The following is a 24,743-nucleotide window of genomic DNA, read 5'->3' on the forward strand; positions in this document are numbered from 1 at the left end:
ATGATAGTGGAGAAAGACCTAGGCTGGAAGTGGGTGTTTTGCAGAAAACTGAGAATTTTTACACATGTACAAATAACTATTTACTGTAAACTGTTTGTCTCTCTAATAAAAAATCTGGATGGAATAAAGAGCAGGACATGTTGGGGCTCCAGAATTGCAACAAAGGTTATATGAAATATGATCAGACTAGCTGATTTTGCATCTATAATTAGTGAGATATTTTTGGTATTGCATTATATTTGTGACCCTAGGGCTAATGGGGGAGGAGTGTTGGTGAGGATTGCAGGTTGTTTACAGAATCAGACCCTGATTCTGGTGGAGACATGGCACAGCATAGCTCCATGGAAAACAACATTTTACAATGTAAAAACTAACTGGCATAAACTTATTTTGATAAAATTCAGATGAACTCATTTCGGAAAATCCCATTCCGTATAGTTTATCTCATGATGCAGGTCCCAAGAAGAGAACAGAATCTTATATTTTTAGGAGTAAACTGGAGATGTAGATGTGTAGGTATAATATGAATTTTTTTGATGCTCTTAAAGAAATAGAACCACAGCTGTTTAGTAGATAAATAGTTTATATATCAGCTAAGTATGGTTATAGTTCATCGTCACCTGTACATCAGTTTCTATCATGATTACAGAGGAAGCAAAATAAAGCCCTAATGCTAACTGGAAACATTGCAAAGTGTTGTACATGCATTATATTGAAGACAAAAGTAGCAGAGTATGTTTTCACTCACCCCTGGTTGGCTTTGTGTATTTTGTCATTAAGACTTACATTATGTTTGGGTCAAACAAAAAACCCAAAGAGGTTTTGTAAAAGTTTGTAACCATTACAGAGTATTGTTTAATCCTGCATATAAATAAAGCAAACTACTATAGCTCAGTGATATACAAACCAGTATGAAAAATAGTAAATGCCTATGTATATAGTCAGCTGCAATATAACAGATACTAAATATGCTTAGTCTTAAATACATTTATTATTTCAGACAATCAGGTTCCAGAATTATACTAGTTTCCAATGCAAACTAACTAGTACCATTTCTGTTGAAGACTGCACTCCTCAGTACCAGACCTGTGGAAAAACAAATGGGTTGGGATTGGGGGGGGGGGGGCAGAAAAGAGATAGGAAACCCAGGTAGCGCTTTTTAAAAGGATTGATATTCCTTTTCCTGTGCAGTCCCAGACCTGGTTCATGGATATAAACTGTTTTAAATTTGTTGGCAGTTAATTTTTTTAAAAATACATTATTTATTTATTTTTAGTGAAAGAGCGATACAGAGCAAAAGATACACAAGAGAGCTGTCAGAGCACTGCTCAGCTCTGGTGTATGGTGGTGCTGGGGACTGAACCTGGGACTTTGGAGCATCAGGCTTGAAAGTCTTTCGCATAACCATTATGCTGTCTCCCCAGCCCGGGCACTTAAAATTTGTTTGTACAAATTCCCATGCATCCTCTCTAATTCTGGCTGTCTCTGTCCAATAAATATAATTTTTTAAAACAGAGAAGGAAAGAGGGATATAGAAGGGGGAAAAAATAGACACCTGCAGCCCTACATTACCACTTGTGAAGCTTTCCCCCTGTAGGTGGTGACCAAAGTATTAAACTCAGGTCCTTGTGCACTATTATGTGTGAACTTAACCAGGTGCGCCACTGCCTGCACTGCCCCCCCCAAGATTTCTTTATGTTTACTGTTTTATAATTATAGGTGAAATAGAAAAGCAGAATGTATGCAGAGCTCAATATAAAGGGAGTATTTATATAATGACAACATAACTATTCTGGAATTATGCAATCAATGCTTATGCAACATCATTTATTGATTTTGCAGATAATACACTGACATTAACACTTTTTACACAAAATGCCTTTTGCAAGGACCTATTAAATTTAATAGTATGACAACAAGTTGCACATAGTAATAAAGAGGTCTTAATATTTTCTTTGTCTATTAATCACTAATTCCCTTTGAAAATAAAAGCTTCTTTACCATCCTGGGCTATTTTGTTTTGACACACAGTGCCATAAAGTCATACCAAACCTATTTTTATGAGATTAATTAATAGTGGATACTATGGTGCAATTGATAAAGTTAGTAGGAAGATGATCTGACACAAATGGAGTAATCTAAGATCATCAGTACTTTGATTTAGATATGGGACAGATTTAGAAGGTCCAAGATGTTAAAAGTATGAAATGTTTCTGTGAAATGACAAGATTTTCAGTGGTAACTATTACTGTGGACCTACCAGACAGAAAATACTGACATCTCAATGTACTTGAGGATGGAAAGGTCAGAAGATAGAAAATAAAGATGAAACATTAACTGAAAAGAAACTTGAGGTACAGTTTTAATCATACAAAGAAAGCAGCATGCAAACCATTATGAAACCACCAGATGCAACCCTTAGTACAGCCTCACGTTCTGAATGTTTCCTAGTAAGAAACATTTCTGGGCAATATTACACCTTCTTACTAAGAAACAAGGCCTTTTCAACTTTTGTGTGTGGGGGAACATAAATAGTAATAAATTACAGCGCAAGAATTAGCTGATTGTGGTTCAAAACATATTCAAAAGGGGTCATTTAGGTTTTTTTTTTTTTACAAACACCTCTTCTGTCTACAAAAATTCCCACCCTAAGGCAAATTGCAGAAATGGTGTTAACCAATCATCAATGGCCTGCCTTTGATAATGTATTTAAGAATTGTCTAAGGGCAAGCTTATCGTCTTATGTGGATTTGAAATGTCACTATTAGTTTAAACTACAGAAATACCTTTTGAAAGCTGCTTTTTTTTCTGCCAAGGAAATGCTTTTTTTTTTTTTTAATTCATGAGAGAGATAGGAGGAAAGAGCCAGCCATCACTCTGGTACATGTGCTGCCAGAGACCGAACTCGGGACCTCATGGTTGAGGATCCGATGCTTTATCCACTGCGCCACCTCCCAGACCACCCTGGTTTTATTTTAAATAATAATAGTTTCACCGATGTTTGCCATTATTGCCCAAAAAGTGGACAGCAAGAATGACTGGATTGTCCTGTACTGTCCTCTATTATATTTCATCCTGTGATATTAGATACTTCACAGAAGTCCATAAATTATCTATTAGTTCCTTGAATGCAGCTTTTCTGTTCATCATTTAATGGCTCCTAAATTTGGCCAACCCCTAGGATAAGGACAGTGAAGTCTAGTAGTAAAAACCCTTGGTCTTGATAAAAATTCTTCAGTGCTTGTATAACATACACTATACTTGCAAGCTTATCTACCTGCTGAAGAAGGCTGCAATAATCTGACCTCTAATTTGCCACGGTGAAGATACTCAGATGTTAAAAACTGTTAATATCAACAAGTATATAGTGTAAAGGAAATAAAGCTGGTTTGCTCCAGTACTTAACAAAGCAATGTTCAAATATTGGAATACAATTTCACTTTCAAAACCGGATGAAACTAGGGAGTATGGCATAAAGTCAAGTCAGATGCATGATTATGACTGTAGACTAAATGATTGAAGAATGTATGTCCTCACCAGCACTATATAAAAGGTTATACAGAGGTATATGCACATCTAAAACTAAATTCAGTTACACATGCAATGTATTTGCTAATGATCGGTTTGAAAGATCTGGAAGCTTCAATATGACCCTATAACATGGTCAGTAAAGCTATTGAATGGTCAGATAGTCATGCAATTAAATGAGCATTTATCTTTATACAGTTTTAAAACATTTCTATTCAAAATGCTAACCAATTATTTCAACATATTGTCTGATAGTGAAAATACTGGTAATGGAATCTCGGCTTCATGCATTTAGGCCTCTCAGCCCAAGTTTTATTCTCTATTATTTGCATAGCTCAGTTCAATGGGACATGGAATTTGGAGTTAGAGGACTTGGGTATGAGTTATAACTTGGTCATTTCCTAGTTTTAAGAAAACTAAGAAAATACTGGTAATGGAATCTCAGTTTCATGCATTTAGGCCTCTCAGCCCAAGTTTTATTCTCTTATTTGCATAGTTCAGTTCAACGGGACATGGAATTTGGAGTTAGAGGACTTGGGTATGAGTTGTAACTTGGTCGTTTCCTAGTTTTGTGACCTCTATATGTCAATCTCACTGAGCTTCAGGTTTTTTTTTGTTTTGTCTATAAAAGACATTAATAAGACTTACCTTAGAGGGTTATTATTTGTACTCTGGCATTGTGCTTTAATGTCATAAACACTATAACGTAAAGTGAAACATAAAACTTAAAGTTACTGTTGTGGTAAAAGTGTATTGTTAGTATTCATGTTCATATAAGTCATATGTTAACATGCAGACCTAAGCTTAGACACAATCAAGGCTGCCAGTTGCTGGGCATCTGCTGTGTGAGGATTCTTTTCCATCACTGCAAGGACAATATTTGAAGGAAAAATATTGCACAGGTTCTTATAGGTCTGATATTGGTGCTCAGGGATAGTATGCTCCCTAGAATCATTGCACATTCCAACCCAAGAATTCCTCCAAAGTTGCTCCATCTTTTCAGGCACACTTCGTACCATGACTGGATCATAGCATGGTTGCATTAAGCTATTCAAGTGGTAGGAGTGGTAGCCATAGGAGTCGGTGGAACATGGCAATGGGTCCCAACTGGCATGTTGTTCCCGGCATAAAGGAGGTCGCCTTTGCCTTGTGGGATTGCTTTCATAGAGGCGTGAGTCAGAAATACTGTCCATCCTAGTCATCACCAAGGCACGTCCTGGCTGGGGAGTTACTCCTGAATGAATACTGGGAGGAATGGAGTAGTCTCCAGGACGGCTGGAGCATGTTCCAGTTGCTGAGTGCTGAGCATGAAGAACTAAGTGGGAGACTGACTGCTTATGAGACACTTGCTTAGAATCTTCTGGGCCATAGCTGTGTGCTCTTGTTAAGGCTTCATGGTAACCATGAGTGAAAAGCTGAAGATGGTTTTGAGATGCTGAGCGATGCAATTTTAAACTACACTCAGGATGAGCATCAGCTACAGCCAAATACAGGCTGTTGTAAGAGGAGGAATAGTCATTCCTGGCATGGCTCATGTGGCTATCAGAGAGGCTGGGATTCCAAGCATATCCCCCCTGGTCTGTTTCAGCCATGTAATACTCTCGATTATATGTGCTGTTGATGTTCATTTTGGAAAAGTCACCTAACATTGAATAGTAGCCATGATCTCCCAAGGACTCAAACTTTGGGTATTGCTCAGCATAGCTAATAGGGATTCCATGACTGTTGGTAACCAGGATGGGGGGGTACTGCATGCTGGCCATGTGCTCCAAAGAGGCTTTTAGGTGGGGGTAATGAGAGGATCCTGGTACAGGACTGCTAACTGAACGTGTGTTGAGAGCACCCACTGCATGGCTTTTGGGTGGTGGTATTGTGGGTACACTTAGAGCAGTCATAAGTGAGGGGACAGAACTGGTTTCAGGTTTACGGACAATAGATAGCCATTCCTCAGGCTCCATAGTCATGGGCCGTATGCTGGGATCTGATTGGCGCTTGGGGGCTATGTGTTTGATTTCTGAAGCTATCTCACCTTTCACACTAGACAGCCCTGTGCCACACTTTACCAGGGTGCCTTCACTCATAGTTTTCACTGTGGACAGTTTGGCACTGATGCGGAGTTCATCAGCCACTGATCGCTGGGGTTGGTTGGCTCGCTCTGGATGATAGTATTTGCACTTGTGGCCATAGGTACATTTTTTGCCTGAAAAAAATACCTGTGGGTAAGACTCTCATAGTGGTGCAACAGTCTGTGCTAAAAAAAATGTCACAACAATCTGGTAACTCAGGTTAAAATTTTAGTGTTTGGGGTTATGGTAGAAGATTAACTCCATAAGGATGAGATACAGACAACACTGAGGAGATACTACATACTGTGAGGGAAAATGGACAAAGTAGAAACCTGAAGAGGAAACTGCAATATGTAAACTAAGGGCTGAGCAGTTGAGCAGCTTTTATATTCTTATAATTCCAAACTTTTCTTAGGTAAAACTTACTGCCAAGGCAGGGTAGAGAATCAACAGGCAGTAGGGAATTGTCCAAACATCACAGGACTTATATTTGAGTTTAAATTCTAACTATGTCACTTATTGGTCATATGGCCATGGTAAGTAACTTTGCTTTCTGATCTCATTTTGTTCTTTTGTAAATTAAGTTCATATTAACCATGTCTACATTACAGTCATCATAAAGATGAAATAAGTGTAACAAAGATGAATGTTTTATGATTTAAATGTTAATAGACAACAAAAATCATGAATAAATAAAAAAGTGAACATCCTAAGTAATCTCAGACTAGACAACACATGTTCCAATATTAGGTTCATAAACTTTTTATCAGAGGCACGTAGTTAAGATCATGAAAGCACTCTAGAAAACTTTTTTTTTTTCCAGCGCAGCTCAGGGGAATAAACTGATGGCATTGTACATGTGCAATACCAATGAGCAGTCGACTACCAGGCCAATTTTTTCTTTTAGTTTTTTTTTCATCCTTAGAAAGAGAGAGAGGGAAAATGGAAAGATGAACAGAGAGAGACAGACATCAGTACACTATTTTAACACCTATAGAGACCCCTACCCCATACACACACCCAGTCTGGTGCTATCCATGGTGCTATGATGTGGTACTAGATAGCAAACTCAGGGCCTCACATGCTCTACCCATTGAGCTAGCATATCTTCAAGCCCCTAGAAACTACATTTTTAAAAGGTAAAGGAAATGAGATTTGGAAACAAGCTTTAAGGTACTAATTGGAAGAAAAGGCTATTATTGACAGAGGATCTAGTAACCCACCTAAGATTCCTTCTTGGGCACAAGGCTAGTTTGGTCCTGTACTTTCCGCTTCCATAGGCAGTGTGTGTTTTTATACCTCCTTGCCCCCATTGATACTGCTTAGGAAATAACACATACCTCATTTTTAGAAGTGACAGCTAATATAGTTTCTAGATATTTATTTAAATGTCTAATTGAGAGTACATGGAGACACACATGTTAAATCACAGAAAGTAAACAGCCTAAGATTTTTCAGATGAAAGGGAACCACTGAATAGGTGTGAGAATTCTTATATCTTCGTTAGTATAGAATTTGGCTCCTGATAGAGGTACTCACCATAAGGACATGGTTGCTTTTTGTACTCAGGAACAACAGGTCTTTTTCTTAAGAAATTTTCAAGGCTTGGACCATGACGCCCTAAAGGGTCATCTGGAGGCATAAACCTTAAAGGAAGCAAACAAAAGGTGAATGTCTTCCATCTCCTTTACACTCTCAGGAATTTGTGCCTTTATTATATTTTGCCTAAAATGTTGTCAAAGTCTTCTACTTTCCCTCCCTGCTTTATCTTCTCTTATTTTTCTATTTCCACTTAACTACAAAAAGGATAATTTCCCCAACACATTGTTCTTCCATAAACTGTAAGTTCAAGCCACAATGTCCCTTCTGGACTTCTCAACATGTATGGAACAACTTTCGTAATTTTATTTATTCATGATGCCTCCTTTTTTGTAACACCCAGTGGACACTTTCCTATATGTAAACTTCATCTTGAAATGAGGTAATTTTCCATCATTTCATGTATACAAAGCAAATTGTAAAATCTCTAACTATAGCACTAGCCACAAGAGTGTAGCTGTATTTTCTCTTCTCCACTACTGTTAGGGTTCTTTTTTGTTTTTCTCCAGGGTTATTGATGGGGGGGTCGGTGTCAGCACTACAAAGCTGTGGCTCATTTCCTTCTTCTTCTTTTTTTTTTTTTGGATAGGACAGAGAGAGGAGGAGATAGAGGGAGAGAGAAAGACACCTGCAGACCTGTTTCACCACTTGTGAAGTCACCCCCCCACACACACACAGGTGGGGAGCAAGGGACTTTAATGGGATCCTCTTGCAGGTCCTTAAGCTTTGTACAATGTGCACTTAACTTGGTAAGCCACTGCCCAACCCCCTTGTTAGGGTCCTTTAAGAGAGTCATTTCTTATTCAACTTTTTATCTCTATAGCATACAGTAGATTATTCAGTATACAGTAAGTGTTCACTAAGTGTTAATTAATTAAATGAATTCTATTGCTAATAGTAACTTGGATTTAGACTATTTAGAGTCTACCTAAAAAGACATACTTGTCATTCACAAAAGAATACATCAGCAACCGCTCCTCTATAAATTTCTTCCATTCTGGTTTTTCAACTTGAAGATCTCTGTAGTTATCATTGGACACAATGATGCCGTCAGAATCAAAAGCCAATTTGACTATGAATCGGTCATCATAGCAGACAACTCTCCTACCCTGGACCCTTCGAGATGGAGTGAAGACAAGAATCTTTTCCTTCTCCAGCTTGCGTAGAATATCTTGATCTGTCAAAATATGGATAATATACCACTGAGTAGAAAGCACTCAAATACAGAAGTTGGTACTATATGAGTGTACTATTACAGAGAAAGTTTCTTCTATTCCTGCTTATAGGTCCAATTTGGTATAATTGTGGACATCACCTTCTCTTTTGGTCTTCAATTTTCTTTTTGATAAAATGAAGAAAGTGAATTCAGTGGCATCTCATTTTAAAAACCACCATGAATAGTGAGAAACAGCACTTATACTTAGCATTCTTGATGTTTGTTTTGCATGCTAGTTGACGTTTTTGACTGGGCAATATGCTGAGGAACTGTTCATTAATAGCAATGTAGAAAATTACTTCTAGGAACTTACATTTTGCTTCTGTCTAAAGAAAAACCACAACTAAGAGAATGCATATGAGTATTGAACCCCCCCTCCCCTTCTTTTTGGCCTCTTAATTGCTGAGGGAAAAATACTATCAGCTGCTAAAGTACCTACTGCCACTGGGGCAACATAAAGATATTTATGGAGTATAGTAACTTTTTCCTGAACTCTAGAAGAAACAATTATTAAAAATTACACTAGGGAAAGAGAGAGATAGGCTGGGAGTATGGATCAACCTGTCAACGCTCATGTTCAGCAGGGAAGCAATGACAGAAGCCATATCTTCAACCTTCTGCATCCCACAATGACCTTGGGTCCATACTCCCAGAGGGTTAAAGAATAAGAAAGCTATCAGGGGAGGGGATAAGATACAAAGTTCTGGTGGTGGGAATTGTGTGGAGTTGTACCTCTCTTATCCTATGGTTTAGTCAATGTTTCCTTTTTGTACATAAAAAAATTAAAAAATTACACTTTACAACTATGCTGGTATTTTATACAATATACAATAGCAATCTAGTTAGATACATTATTAATTCATTGTTATATTTAGTTCTTTATTCTGGTGTTAAAAATAAAATCAAGATATTTATGTGAAACCTTCAAATTACTGTGGATCCTAGGCATTGAACATACTGTGCCTCATCGATAAATTGACTGAAACCATTGTGAATTTTTTTGGGTATTTTATTGATTTAATAGTGATTCACAAGATAAGATTGCAGAGATATAGTTCCACATCCCACCTACCACCACCAAAGTCTTATAAATGTGCCACATACCCCACAATAAACACCATAGTTCTCCCAGAGACAGAGACAGTTTGCTCACTTTTTTGTAAGTTCATGTGCCAATGACCAATATTTCACATGAGTGAAACTATCCAGTAGTTGTCTTTCATTTTTCTCCATAGACAACTATCTCATATTGTATGTTCTGTTCATTTTTCCTTCCCCTTTCCTATCTCTTTGTCCTTTCCTATTGCTGTTATTTGTCTTCTTACTTCTATTCTTTCATTGATAACCTCACTTAGGATTTGAATTCCTTTGCTTTTCACATAGTACTTCTTTCAATAATTCTTACAGGGCAGGACTGGTGATGGCATATTACTTTAGCTTCTGTATATTTGAGAAGACTTTCATTTCTCCCTCAAATCTGAAAGATAGCTTGACAGGGTAGGGTATTTGTTGCTGGCAATTCTTATCTTTTAGGACTTTATGTCTGATATCCCTACCTATATATCTATACTTTCCTTGTTTTTGCTTATTGCTAGTTTTACAATTAGATGTCTTATTATATGCTAATTCAGATTCAGGAAATTGGATATTCAAACAGCTTCCTGGATATTTATGTTTTGAATGTTGTTCTGGTGTGAAAAAATGTTATTTTATGAGTTTTTTGAGTATTATCTCTACTCCCAGTGTTTCACAAATTATATCATCTTTCTTATAGAGTCTGCTATTTCACAGAGAATTGTTTTACTTTTCCTAAATCCTCTACAGCATCTTTGAATTCAGAGTCCATTGGATGTATCTTATAGCCCTGATCTTCACGATTGTATCTACTTCCTAGATCGGCTACCTAAGTCTGAATTGCACTGAAACTGTCCTTCACACACACTGTTTTGAGCTGTTTTTCATGGTTTGCAACTTTTCAGCAATTTTTTTTGGAGTTCTTTTGTATTTTGTAACTCCTTGGTGAGATATTCTCTGAATTCTTCAATATATGTCTGTATGTTTAGATTCTTAACAACACATTCATATTAAATTTTCTAAATTCTATCTCTGATATTTTTCCATATCTGTGTAACTCTGATCTTCTGACATGGTTATGGCTTGAGTACATCTCAACTTGCACATTTAACATGGTTTGGATTCTGTTGTTGAACCATTGGATTGTGCTGTGGTTATAATGCTGGATTTCTCTCTCTCTCTCTCTGTGTGTGTGTGTGTGTGTGTGTGTGTGTGTGTGTGTGTGTGTGTGTGTGTAAGGGGGAGGAGATTCTACTGCATGTTACTGGGGCAATTTCATGCTTACCACAATGATATATAGAACTTCACTTCAATCTTCCAGCTAGTAAGTACTCAGACCTCTGTTCGTGAATGGTGTGGGAGAAATGTTTTCTTCTGAATGCTCAAAGAAGCAGAACTTAATTTCTCATCCAGCTTCCAGGGCCTGTTTATCTGTCTGAGAGTCCTGCCCATAGGCAATTACAGACCATATGGCTTTAATTCTCATCCAGGTTTTTCCTAGGCACACTGGTGAGAATTTCAGTATCCTGATGCCTCTGAGGTCATTGGTTAAGTACCCAGAAATCCCTGTACTTGCTGAAGCTGGGAACATACTCTGACATGTTAACTACCAAGACAGCACTGACTGCCTGCAAGTACAACTTGTTGTATACAGTCTCTCTGCCCCCTTTCCATCCACTAGTCATTTGTGATCTGTGGCTAAGTGTGTTTCTTCAGAAGTTTGACCTATGATTTGACAAGGTGTATCATTGACTTCTCTAGTTCTTTGGAAGAACGACCATGTGGCTGTTGCAAAAGTCCATGATCGCCATGTCTTCAGAAGTCCCCGTTTGTGTGTGTGTGTGTGTGTGTGTGTGTGTGTGTGTGTATTTTCCCTATCTATTCTGTTCTCTAATGTGATAACCCAGTAATTATTTCTCTGGTTCAGAATGAGATCCATTTTTAATAGGAATTTTTTTTTCTATTTGGACACCTACTGCTCTTTAGTTTGTAACCTGTGGCCTAATAGAAAAAGCACTATTTTTAAAATATCTTTATTTATTGGATAGAGACAGCCAGAAATATAGATGGAAGGGAGTGATGGGGAAAGAGACAGACACCTTCAGACCTGCTTCACCACTCACAAAGTTTTCCTCCTGCAGGTAGGGACTAGGGACCTGAATCTATGTCCTTGCACATTGTAACGTGCACTCATCCAGATGCTCTACCGCCCAGCCAGTATGTTTTAAGTGTACATTTTATTCTTTGCTCAATTAAAGTTGTCTAACTGCTTGTCACACTATAAAGGTGATTTGATTGAATCCGGGAAAAAAACACTTTAAGAGGTATTTTATAGTTAATAATTTAGAAAACTTAATAAAATTAGAAAAAATATTTAATTTGGGACTATCAAACTATCACCAAACTATCTTGCTTGCTTTGGCTCTAGAAAAGAAATAGTACCTGTAATTGGTGCATCAGGGCGAGATTGCTCCTTTCTCCATGCAGGCACAAATACAGTAATATCTTTATGGCCTTTATCTCGGAACCAATCTACAGCAAGTTGTATTCCTCTGCAGGAGAACTCTTCTTTATTTCCATGGCTTTAGGAAGATAGAATGAGAGGAAAGATGATTGACAACAGGTAGTAATGAAATAATCCAACCAGTCTTTACTTAGTATCAAAGCTATATATATATATATATATATATATATATATATATATATATATATATATATATACATATGTGTGTATATATCTCGGTAATAACAAAATATATATTTTATAATGGAAATCAAATTATTTAAATTAAATGACAAATAATGTTATTGTTAGTATACCTTTATTCAAAGTTGCAGATGTTTACCATCAATATCTAATTTTTATTGTTGTTTTACTTATTGTTGTTGTTATTGATGTTGTTAGGACAGAGAGAAATGGAGAGAGGAGTGGAAGACAGAGGGGGGAGAGAAAGACAGACACCTGCAGATCTGCTTCACCACTTGTGAAGGGACCCCCTGTAGGTGGGGAGCCTGGGGCTCTAACCGGAATCCTTATGCTGATCTTTGTGCTTTGCGCCATATGCTCTTAAAGTGCTGTGCTACTGCCCAACCCCCTGGACCAAAGATTTCTATGGAGTGCAGAAGGTGGGAGGTCTGACTTCTGTAATTGTTTGAAGTGATGTAATTTTTAATAGGTCTTTGGACCATCTGTACTTTTTTTTAAAATTTCTTTATTGGGGAATTAGTGTTTTACATTCAACAGTAAATATAATAGTTTGTACATGCATAACATTTCCCAGTTTTTCATATAACAATACAACCCTCACGAGGTCCTCTGTCCTCCTTCTTGGATCTGTATTCTCCCCACCCACCCACCCACCCCAGATTCTTTTACTTTGGTGCAATGCGGCAAGTCCAGTTCAGGTTCTACTTGTGTTTTCTTTTTAAATTTTTTAAATATTTATTTATTTCCTTTTGTTGCCCTTGCTTTATTGTTGTAGTTATTATTGATGTCGTTGTTAGATAGGACAGAGAGAAATGGAGAAAGAAGGGGAAGACAAGCGAGGAGGAGAGAAAGAGAGACACCTGCAAACCTGCTTTACTGCCTGTGAAGCTACTCCTCTGCAGGTGGGGAGCCAGGGGCTCGAACCGGGATCCTTACGCCGGTCCTTGCACTTGGCGCCACCTGCGCTTAACCCACTGCGCTACTGCGAGACTCCCTGTTTTCTTTTCTGATCTTCTTTTTCAACTTCTGCCTGAGAGTGAGATCATCCCATACTCATCCTTCTGTTTCTGACTTATTTCACTTAACACGAATTTTTCAAGGTCCATCCAAGATTGGCTGAAAACGGTGAAGTCACCATTTTTTTATAGCTGAGTAGTATTCCATTGTATATATATATATATATACCGCAACTTGCTCAGTCACTCATCTGTTGTTGGACACCTGGGTTGCTTCCAGGTTTTGGCTATTACAAATTGTGCTGCTAAGAACATATGTGTACACAGATCTTTTTGGATGGATGTGTTGGGTTCCTTAGGATATATCCCCAGGAGAGGAATTGCAGGATCATAGGGCAGGTCCATTTCTATCCTTCTGAGAGTTCTCCAGACTGTTCTCCACAGAGGTTGGACCAATTGACATTCCCACCAGCAGTGTAGGAGGGTTCTTTGACCCCACAACCTCTCCAGCATTTGCTGCTGTTACCTTTTCTGATGTATGACATTCTCACAGGAGTAAAGTGGTATCTCATTGTTGTCTTTATTTGCATTTCTCTGACAATCAGAGACTTTGAGCATTTTTTCATGTATTTCTGAGCCTTTTGGATCTCTTCTGTGGTGAATATTCTGTCCAAGTCCTCCCCCCATATTTGGATGGGGTTATTTGTTGTCTTGTTGTTGAGATTGGCAAGCTCTTTATATATTCTGGTTATTAGCCTCTTGTCTGATGTATGGCATGTAAAGATCTTCTCCCATTCTGTGAGAGGTCTTTTGGTTTGGGTAGTAGTTGCTTTAGCTGTGCAGAAGCTTTTTAATTTGATGTAGTCCCGTAGGTTTATGCTTGTCTTAGTCTTCTTTGTAATTGGATTCGTTTCATTGAAGATGTCTTTAAAATTTATGTGGAAAAGAGTTTTGCCAATATTTTCCTCTAAGTATCTGATAGTTTGTGGTCTAACATCCAAGTCCTTGATCCACCTGGAATTTACTTTTGTGTTTGGTGAAATACAGTGGTCCAGTTTCATTTTTCTGCATGTTTCAACCCATTGTTTCCAACACCATTTGTTGAAGAGACTGATATGCCCATTTAATAGTCTGTGCACCTTTGTCAAAGATTAGATATCCACAGGTATGGGGACTTACTTCTGGGCTCTCAATTCTATTCCACTGGTCAGCATGTCTATTCATGTTCTAGTACCAAGCAGTTTTGATGACAGTGGCCCTATAATACTATTTGAGATCTGGGAGTGTGATGCCTCCGGTTCTGTTCTTTTTTCTCAAGATTGTTTTGGCAATTCTAGGTCTTTTCTGGTTCCAGATAAACATTTGTAGCATTTTTTTTATTCTCCTAAAAAAATGTGCTTGGGATCTTGATGGAGATAGCATTAAATTTGTAGATGGCTCTGGGTAGTATGTTCATTTTGATGATGTTAATTCTTCCAACCCATGTCTTAAAAAACTGTGCCACCATAGAATAAAGAAACCTATCCACATATATGTTCATAGCAACACAATTTATAATAGCCCAAACTTGGAAACAATTCAAATGCTCATTAACAGACGAATAACTAAGTTGTGATATGTATGATGAAGTCATATCCTTTGTCATATCTTGGACAGAACTTTAGAGTGCCATGTGGAGTGAGATAAACCAGAAAGAGAAATACTAACATTGAATGATCTCATGCATAGGTGGAAGTTAATAAACAAGGGAAATAAGGGAAAACACAAGATAAAATTTGGATTGGGTGTGGTGTATTACACCAAGCAAAGGTCTCTGGGGAAGAAGGGAAAGAGATGGGATGGAGAGGCGTTGGAATTTCTAATGTATGAAGTGGAGAATAGGTAATATATGATCAGGAAGTGAACAGAGGTTGTACCTATGTGTCAACAACTGTGCAATATACAATTAACTCCCCAATAAACAGAAAAAATGACAAATATCCAAATCTTTGTCCACTTTTTATTTCTTAATATATTTTATTAGTGATTTATAAGATTATAAGTTAATAAGGGTATAGTTCCACACCATTACCACCACCAAAGTCCTGTGTCCCCATCCCCCCAACAATAACTACCATAGTTCTCCCAAGGCCTTAACTATGGTTGACTATGCCTTTTCAAGTTTATATATTTCTAAACAGACTCTTAATGCCTGAGGCTCCAAGGTCCTAGGTTCAGTCCCCCATATCACAATAAGCCAGAGCTGAGCAATGCTCTCATAAATAAATAGGCAAACTAACAAAAAAAATAATAAGCCAATTCAAGTTCATGTGTTTCAACTCTGAGTGTTTCACATATGAGTGGAAACCATTCAGTAGTTGTCCTTCACTTCCTTATTTCATTTAGCATAATCACCTCCAGTTTCATCCATTCTTGTCCCAAACAATACAATATCATCTTTTCCTTTAAATTTTATTGGTGACTTAATTTTGATTTGCAAAACTATAAGATGATGGGTATAATTCCACACCGTTCTTATCATCAGAGTTCTGTGTCCCCATTCCCTCCATTTGAAAGTGCAGTGGTTCTCCCAAGGTCACAGATATGGGTTGACTATTATTTCTATAGCTTCTCTTTCTAAGTCACAGCTACACCTATTATTATTTCTGAATGTTTCCCTCTTCTCTGTCTGGGTCCTGATGGAATTGGAGTTCAGAGCACTCTGAACACCTCCCCTAACATTTCTCCTCCTCTGAGGGTATGGGCCAAAGTTCTTTATGGGGTGCAGAAGGAGGGAGTTCTGACTTCTATAATTGCTTTTCCACTGGACATAGGTGTTGGCAGGTTAATCAATACCCCCAGTCTGTTTCTATCCCTAGTGGGGTAGGACTCTGGAGAGGTGAGGTTCCCAGACACCACAATATCTTTAATTTAAAAAATACCTTTTAAAATTTCTGAGTAGTACTCCATTGAATATATGTTCCATGACTTCCATTTTTTGTTTATTGTGAATCGTTCAGATATGAACATGGGTGTACATATGTTCCTTTGAATTAGTGGTTTCAGTTGGTTTTGGTTTTGTTGTTGTTGAACTATCTGTTTTATTAATGAAATCTCTTCTCATATGTGCTATGTGTAAATATCTTCTCTGAGTTTCTAGCTTGCCTGTTCATCTTTGTGACATTTTCTTTTGATGTGTAGATTTGTTTGTTTATGTATTTATTATTTTTACCAGAGCACTGCTTAGCTCTGGCTGTGGTGGTGTTGGGGATTGAACCTGGACCTATAAAGCCTCAGGCATGAAAATAATTTGTATTTGCCCTCCAAATACATCTTTCATATTAAGATAGTAAATTTTCTCACCAATATTTTCTATGTATTGTGTATCTCTAGGTCTAATACCTAGATCTTTGATCCATTTTGAGCTAATTTATGTGTATGGTGTTAAGTGTTGATCTAATTGAATTTTTCTTAAAGGAATCCCTTCAATAGTTATAGCAAGGCTAGGATGGTGGTGTTGAATTCTTTAAGTTTCTCTTTGAAAACACCTTTATTTCTTCCTCATATATTAAGGATACTTAATGTTGTTCCACATTCTCTTTGCCTCTAGAGTTTATGGTGAGAATCTGATGAAAGACTTACATTTATGTCACTTTCTTTTCCTAATACCTTACAGTATATTTTCTTTGACCTTGAGTTAATCATAGTTTTATGATTATGTGTTCTGGTGTAAGCCATTTCAAATTCAGATATGTAAGTATTCTCTCAGATTGCTGCTTGTATATAATCTGAACATTGCCCAAGTGTGTAAATCTTCCTGTTATGATTTCTATGAATTTGGTCTCCACTCGTTTCTTCCTTTCTACCTTTGGCAATCATAAAGCTCTCACATTCATAATTCTAAAGGAGTCTTCATTTTTCCTAAATACTTTTTTCTCTGTCATCTTTGGATTGACAGAGTGTGTTCACTGTGTCTTCTAGTACTGATATTCTTTCCTCTATTTCACTGATTCTACTTCCTAGACTTATCATTTGAGTTTGATATGCATTCAAAATATCCTTCATAACTTGTAATTTGTTGCCTTATGAGAGATTTTTCTCATGTTCTTAATATGCTTCTCTCTCTTGAGTTGATATTAATGAATTGCCCTCACAGTGAATTTTCTAAATTATTCTTCTGTAGCCACTCTTTTTAAAAGTTTTTATTTATAAAATGAAAATATTGACAAGGCCATAGGATAAGAGGGATACAATTTTACACAGTTCCCACTACCAGAACTCTGGATCCCATCCCCTCCCTTGAAAGCCTTCCTATTCTTTATCCCTCTGGGAGTATGGACCCAGGATCATTATGGGGTATAGAAGGTGGAAGCTCTGGCTTCTGTAATTGCTTCCCTACTGAATATGGGCATTGGCAGGTCGATCCATACTCCCAGCCTGTCTCTCTCATTCCCAAGTGGGGCAGGGATCTGAGGAGGTGGGGCTCCAGGATACATTAGTGGGGTCTAGTCCTTCTTCCAACTATGACACCATCTCTCCAGACAATAGCTTGAGTCCACTTGCATATTAGATGCCAGGCTCAGGCAAAAACTAGTAAAGTCAACACCTACTAGCTTTTTCCAAAACGGAATCCCTAAATCTCCATCTGCAAAACTACTGCCTTTAGTTTCTGTTGGGCATTATGCCAGCCCCCCCTGCTCCATTGCTTGATGCTGTGGTCTATTTACATAATAATTGTTTTGTCTGAGACCCTCCCTGCCTGAAGGGCACTGGTTTAATCCCCACTGGTTATATGGAAGCTTGCTACTTTCCCCACTCTTTCCTTCTCCCCACCCCCTATCCTACCCATTTCCTTTTCTGGTCTGGCACTTCCACTCCGGAAGGTATAAAGGCAGTTCTTTTCTCATCAATAAAGGCAGAATTGCATTGGGTTCCCACTCAGCCACGAAAGGTCCTGGTTCTTCTCCCATGTCACTGAGTAAGCAGCAGCCTAGGTTGGCTCCAGTCGAATTCTCTCCAACCCAGAAAGTACGTGCCCGGGAAGAAACACCCTCAGGCTAGCCCAGCAAGGTTCATGCTTAGTCAACAATTTGTTCTTCTTAATATCTTAACCCTTTTTCAGCCACCAGGTTCCAGATGTGAACCTGTAGCTATTCTTTCTCCGGTCTCAGTCTAACTATTTGCTTGCTCATTTAGCGTTGCTGCTATTCGTGAGCCAGCAGGTGGTGCTGTGGCCACAGCATTGTATTTTCTTTCTGTATTTCTGTTATATGTTGTGGGAGGGGAGACATTACTACTAGTGAAGTAATTTAACTGTATTGATACTTAAGAGACATGGGGCCTGCATCCAAAATTTTATGTGGATTTGAAAATAGCAGTTCTAAGAGAGAATTTTATAGCTATATAGGCCTACAGTAATAAACAGCAAAGATCAAAAGTGAACTTTCTAATATCACTACTGAACCAAATACAAAAGGAACTTGACTGCATACCTTAAGGACTGAAGAAGAAGGAGGAGGAGGAGGAGGAGTAGGAGAAGGAGGAGGAGGAGGAGGAGGAAGAAGAGGAGGAGGAGGAGTAGGAGAAGGAGGAGGAGGAGGAGGAGGAGGAGGAGAAGAAGAAGAAGGAGAAGGAGAAGGAGAAGAAACTCTAAAGCAAGCAGAAGGAATGAAATAACTAAAATAAGGACAGAAATTAATAACATAGAAAGTAAAAAACAATATAAAAGACAATGAAGTTAAGTGTTGGTTCATCAAAAAGGTAAACAAAATGGACAATACTTAAAAAAAGGTGTGGGGTGTGTGGAAGACTCAGATAAATAGAACTGTAAATGAAATAGGAAATATCACCAATGACACTACAGAAATCCAAAGTATCCTGTGAGGCTTCTACAAACAATCAAGCTAGAGAACCTGGAAGAAATGAAAACATTCCTAGAAGCATATAACCTTCCAAAATTGAACCAAGAGGAACTAGAAGACATGAGCAGGCCAATCACAGCCAAAGAAATTGAAACGGTTATCAAGAACCTTCTTAACTCCAGGCCCAGATTGTTTTACACATGAATTCTATAAAACCTTCAAGGAAGAACTAATACCCATACTTTTAAAGCTCTTCCAAAGTATCTGGGAAAATATTTGATTATTTTTTAATTATTTTATTATCTTTACTTTTTGGATAGATAACACCAGAAATCAAGAGGAAGGGGGAGATAGAGAGGGGATGAGACAGAGAGACACCTGCAGCACTGCTTCACCACTTGTGAAGCTTTCTTGCTTGCAGGTGGGGATTGGGGGCTTGGAACTGGGTCCCTGCTCATCGTAACATGTGTGCTCAATCAGGCGCACTACCACCCAGTGCTGATATTTGATTATTATTTCAATTTCTGTACTAGTTATTGGCCTGTTTAATCTGTTTACTTTCTCTTGGGTTATATTTGACAAGTGGTATGATTCTATGAATGCATCCATTTCATCTAGGCTTACCAAGTTATTTGCATAGAGATATCCATAATATTCACATATGATTCTTTATATCTCTCCATCTTTTGATGTAATTTCAGCTCTATCATTCCAGGTTGTTTGCATAATATCACAGCTTTCTCCCACAAACCAGAAGTTTATCTATTTTATTTATCCTTTTGAAGAATCAGCTTTTGGTTTCATTCATCTTTTTTTTTTCATTTTAAAAAAGGAGACATTGGGGGTCGGGCGGTGGCGCAGTGGGTTAAGCGCACGTGGCGCAAAGCGCAGGGACCGGTGTAAGGATCCTGGTTCGAGCCCCCGGCTCCCCACCTGCAGTGGAGTCGCTTCACAGGCGGTGAAGCAGGTATGCAGGTGTCTATCTTTCTCTCCCCCTCTCTCTCTGTCTTCCCCTCCTCTCTCCATTTCTCTCTGTCCTATCCAACAACAAAGCAACATCAACAATGGCAATAATAACCGCAACGAGGCTGCAACAACTAGGGCAATAAAAAGGGGGAAAATGGCCTCCAGGAGCGGTGGATTCATGGTGCAGGCACCGAGCCCAGCAATAAGACTGGAGGGAAAAAAAAAAAAAAAGGAGACATTAACAAAACCATAGGATAAGAGGGGTACAACTCCACACAATTCCTACCACCAGCTCTCTGTATCCCATCCTCTCCCCTGAAAGCTTTCCTATTCTTTAACCTTCTGGGAGTATTGCCCAAGGTCATTGTGGGATGCAGAAGGTGGAAGGTCTGGCTTCTGTAATTGCTTCCCCACTGAACATGGGTGTTGACTGGTAGATACATACTCCTAGCCTGCCTCTCTCTTTCCTTAGTAGGGTGGGGCTCTGGGGAAGCAGAGCTCCAGGACACATTGGTGGGGTCATCTGTCTAGGGAAGTCTGGTTGGCATCATGCTAGCATCTGGAACCTGGTGGCTGAAAAGAGAGTTAACATGCAAAGCCAAACAAATTGTTGGACAATCATGAACCTAAAGGCTGGAATAATGCAGATGAAGTGTTGGGGGGGGTCCTCCATTTTGTAGATAGCTAGTAGGCATATTTTAGTTATATTCCAAAGGGCCTGTGGCTATACTAGTTTTTTTTTTTTTTCCTGAGCCTGAAATCTGATATTCAGGTGGATCCAAGTTATTGTTTAGGGAGATGATGTCATGGCTGGAAAAGGGACAGAAAGCTGGATCAGGGAAGAGAGTAACTCCCTAATATGGGAAAGGGGTATAAATATTGTTGACAGTTAAACCCCATCGATTTGATTTGGTCTGGGGCCTATCTTCAGCTTAGGAGCCTATGTGACCTCTGCATCCCTGTAGATCTGAGCTCACATTCTGTGGCTTTCTCCCACAAATCAGAGGTTTATTTTATTTATCCTTTTAAAGAACCAGCTTTTGGTTTCATCTTTTGAATTTTATTTCTGGCTTCTGTTTAATTTATGCTTTGATTATGACATTTTTTCTTCATCCTGCTGACTTTAGGGTATCTTTCTTGTTCCTTTTATATTTGGTTCAGTAGTGATATTAGAAAGTTCACTTTTGATATTTGCTGTTTATTAATGTAGGCCTATATTGCTATAAAATTCTCTCTTAGAACTGTTATTTTCACATCTAAGAGTCTGGGAATTGGTGCCTTCATTTTTGTTGTTCTCTAAGTAAGTTCTAAGTTCTCTTACTTTTTCCAGTGACCCAGGTGTTATTCAGAAAAATATTTTTTAGTCTCTATATTTTGGAGTTTTTTCTTTTTTCTTTACCAGAACACTACTCGGCTTTGGCTTATGCTGGTGCTGGGGACTGAACCTGAGACTTCAGAACCTCAGGCATGAAAGTTATTTACACAACCATTATGTTGTCTCCCCAGCCTGGAGGCATTTCACTTTATTTTATTCTTTTTTGCTTGATTTCCCCGCCAACCTGGTTTTTCTTGATTTCCACCATCATATACTCGTGGTCTGAGAAGATAATATTTGTGATTCCAGTACTGACATATTTATATAAGCTTTGTATCCCAGCATATGATTAATTCTTGTGAATATTCCATTTGTACTCATGAAGAATTTATGTTCATGTCTTTTAGAATGGAATGTTCTAAATATACCTGTTAAGTTTTTTTTTTTTTTAATTAGACATTTTTTAGAGTGGCCCTCCAGAGGGAGCCAACAGTTTTCTTAATCTTTATTTATTGGATAGAGACAGCCAGAAAGCAAGAGGGAAGGGGATACATAGAGAGGGAGAGAGACAGAGAGCCACCTGCAGCCCTTCTTCACCACTCACAAAGATTTCCCCTGCAGGTGGGGACCAGGGGCTCAAACCTGGGTCCTTGCACATTGTAATATGTGTTGTCAACCAGGTGCTCCACCACCCGACCCCAATATATCTATTACGTTTATCTCATCTATGACTTCATTCAAGCCTTATGTTGCCATACTGATATTTTCTTCAATGTTCAATCTTTTGTGGTGAATGATGTATTGAAATCAACAAATCAAATTAGTGCCCTCTGCCCAGGTGGGCCTGCAACATGTGAGTAAGTGGCATTCTCACTTCTCTCTCTCTGTCCACATGTTCTCCAACAAGTGGGTGCTCATAATTTTCCTGAATAAAGTTTAAAATTCCTGGAAAAAAAGATTTAATATTATTGTGTTGCTGTAGATTTTTCCCTTGAGGTCATTTAGTACTTATTTTATATACTTGGGTGAACATGTATGGGGAGCATATATTGGGTTGTCAGACCTTAGATTCAGTAACAGCCTAATTTCATAAAAATACTTTTTTTAATTTAAGAAGTTTAGTACCAAAAATTCATCTAAAAGGCAACCTAAAAGCTTAGAAATTTCAGGTAGCAAAATCTTAATGACTCTATAAGTTATTTAGTGTCACATAGACTAACTTACATACTTATGATCAAAGTTCCAAATTAAAGTGTTTAATTATCTCCCCAGAAGCAAGATCCATAAAAATTAGTATTAAGACCGAAAAAGGGCTTCTCTCACTCCGAGTTATCAATGATGTATCTTTTTTCTTTCCTTTTCCAGAACTGAATACAGTTCTACTGCTTTGCTAAGTCTGGCATTATCATGAATTCCTTCTTCCATCAATGCTAACAACTCATGTCACGTTAGCCAGACCACTTTGTTACTTATGACTTACAGCAAACATTCTCAAGAAAGTCTCTGGCTCTTGCTAAACTCTAGTTTTCTGATATGTAAAGTAAAGGTGCTCTAAGAATTAATCCCATGTACATATTAAAAAGTACAACCAGATTTTCTGCTAGACAACTTCTGCATGCATCAATGGTGTGGTTCACAAGACTTGACCTTCAATCTCAGTTCTATGGCACTTCTGTGGAAGCATGTGAAGAAAACCAAGAAAGCACAGAACAAGTTTCTTGCCCTCAAAGACAGATTATTAAACTAAAGCTTGAAAAAAAGTAAAAAATAAAAAATAAAGTTTATTAATTCTAAACTTTTTTCTTTGTTCTGATTGTGTCTAAAAAGCTTGAGTAAATTCATTAAGCAACAGTTTAGTCAGCAAGAAACAAATTACTGATCACTGGGATTGTTAATTTAAAACACACACACGTGCACACATGTGTATATGTTCATTGGATCAGAAAAATAGGGTAGTATATCTGAAGGTGGTATATCTTGAAGTGTCTGAAGAAAAGGAACAGCTCACCCGTAAGTGGGGGAGTAGAAATGAACATAATTCAGAATACAAGGAAATTACTAGAGACTAATATAAATACATTAAGTATGGGAAATGTGATCAGATGGGAAGAGAAGTAAACCAGATAACAAAGCCAAACAAAGAAGTCCAGAAAAATCTCAAGTAAATTCCTGAGTGACATTATGAAGTCAACTTCTGCAACAAAATAGGGAGGAACCACAAGGGAAATAGGAAGGGAACCACAAGGGAAAGGGAGGCTGGATTGTTATTTCATCTGAACCATCATCAATGTCTAAGCTGCTTTCAAAACACCTGAAAATAAGCTGTAAATAATTTCAAAGGAAAGAGGAGAAGATAGAGCTTTATCTACCTAGAGGAGTACAAAACATAGGAAACAACCGTCTTCCACAGTGACTTGCAAAGGAAGACAATTTCTACAAACCCAGGGCAACTTTTTTTTTCTTTTCTTTTTTTTTTTTTAAAGATATGCTAGTCTTACCTCATTGCCACGTTACTTCCATCAATGACAATTGGCCTCAAATTGTCACTGTTGTCTAGCTCATCTTCAAGAGACAGTTCAGGACTTAGATTATCACTGGAGTTGGGCCCTTGAGTCACTAACTGACTCAGGTTGGTCTGCCCATCTTGATCACATTTGTTTCCAAGTCTGACAAGTTCTGCCAACACATCATTAATAAGTGATTCCGGCCCCAGTTTGTTTAGTACTGACTGAATCTGTTCCTCTGCATAACCCAGCTTTAGAGCAAAATCCATCTTAGCTTGGTATTCTTTTTCCAAGTCAAACTTCCCATCATGGAGTATACTGCTCTGGGAGAAGCTTGAATGATCTAGGCATGGTGATCTACAGAGTTGGCGGTGTGGCTTTAAGACCTCCTTCTTCTTCAACAGAGCATCTCCAGGTTGACAGCTACTGTCATTGTTGTTGCCTCTTTTAAACCTCATATGTTCAGAGTCATTATCAGAAATTATCCACTTTTCCAAATAAACACCACCTTGCTTTGTGCTATAATGCTTAGACTGATGCTTCTCTTCCTTTGAGGAACTCTTCTCCATTTTTGATGTCTCCACTGCAGCTGTGGCAGTCATCCCATTTAGAGGGCAGTCTGAGGTCTAAAGAATAATTTTTCTTTTTAGTCTACTTGTAATTCACATATGGTGGCAATCTTTTGTGGTAAAACATGATAGTAATGATAGTTCAAGAAGTTGCCTGTTTGGTTTGTTATATTTAGATGTTACCAGTCCCTACAAACAAAAACACATACCACAATTATGTTTAATAAAATTCTGGAAAAGCATTTTAGATAACAGAAGTTTCTTCCTAAAAAAAAAAAAAAACTACAGGTTATTTGACATTTTATTTTCTGTTATAAAATGACTTAAGGGGGCTATGCAGTACGACATATACAAAGTGCCCCCACTCCCCACCTGTGTGGGGGGTGTGCTTCTCTCTCCTCTC

General features: G+C 38.1%; 1 protein-coding gene across 1 annotated transcript; it reads right to left on the reverse strand.

Annotated features, from left to right (window-relative positions):
* Positions 1-3,793: 3,793 nt before the first annotated feature.
* Positions 3,794-24,518, reverse strand: ZC3H12B (zinc finger CCCH-type containing 12B). The gene is made up of 5 exons (XM_007537011.2): positions 23,766-24,518; positions 11,926-12,065; positions 8,136-8,370; positions 7,134-7,240; positions 3,794-5,728 (listed from the first exon to the last, which is right to left on the reverse strand). Exons 1-5 carry the CDS (start codon positions 24,371-24,373, stop codon positions 4,314-4,316), a joined length of 2,505 nt encoding a protein of 834 aa, XP_007537073.1. The 5' UTR covers positions 24,374-24,518; the 3' UTR covers positions 3,794-4,313.
* Positions 24,519-24,743: the final 225 nt, after the last annotated feature.

This window comes from Erinaceus europaeus, chromosome X (assembly GCF_950295315.1).
Source record: "Erinaceus europaeus chromosome X, mEriEur2.1, whole genome shotgun sequence".
Taxonomy (NCBI): Eukaryota; Metazoa; Chordata; class Mammalia; order Eulipotyphla; family Erinaceidae; genus Erinaceus; species Erinaceus europaeus.

Bases quoted from the DNA above. Each gene is read 5' to 3' on its own strand.
- ZC3H12B (XM_007537011.2), bottom strand. From the start codon at position 24,373: ATGACTGCCACAGCTGCAGTGGAGACATCAAAAATGGAGAAGAGTTCC. The intron at 8,371-11,925 runs GTACTATTTCTT...ATATTTTGACAG, and splicing joins CCCTGATGCACCAATTACAG to ATCAAGATATTCTACGCAAG. The intron at 5,729-7,133 runs GTGAGTACCTCT...TATTTTTTTCAG, and splicing joins AAAGCAACCATGTCCTTATG to GCAAAAAATGTACCTATGGC.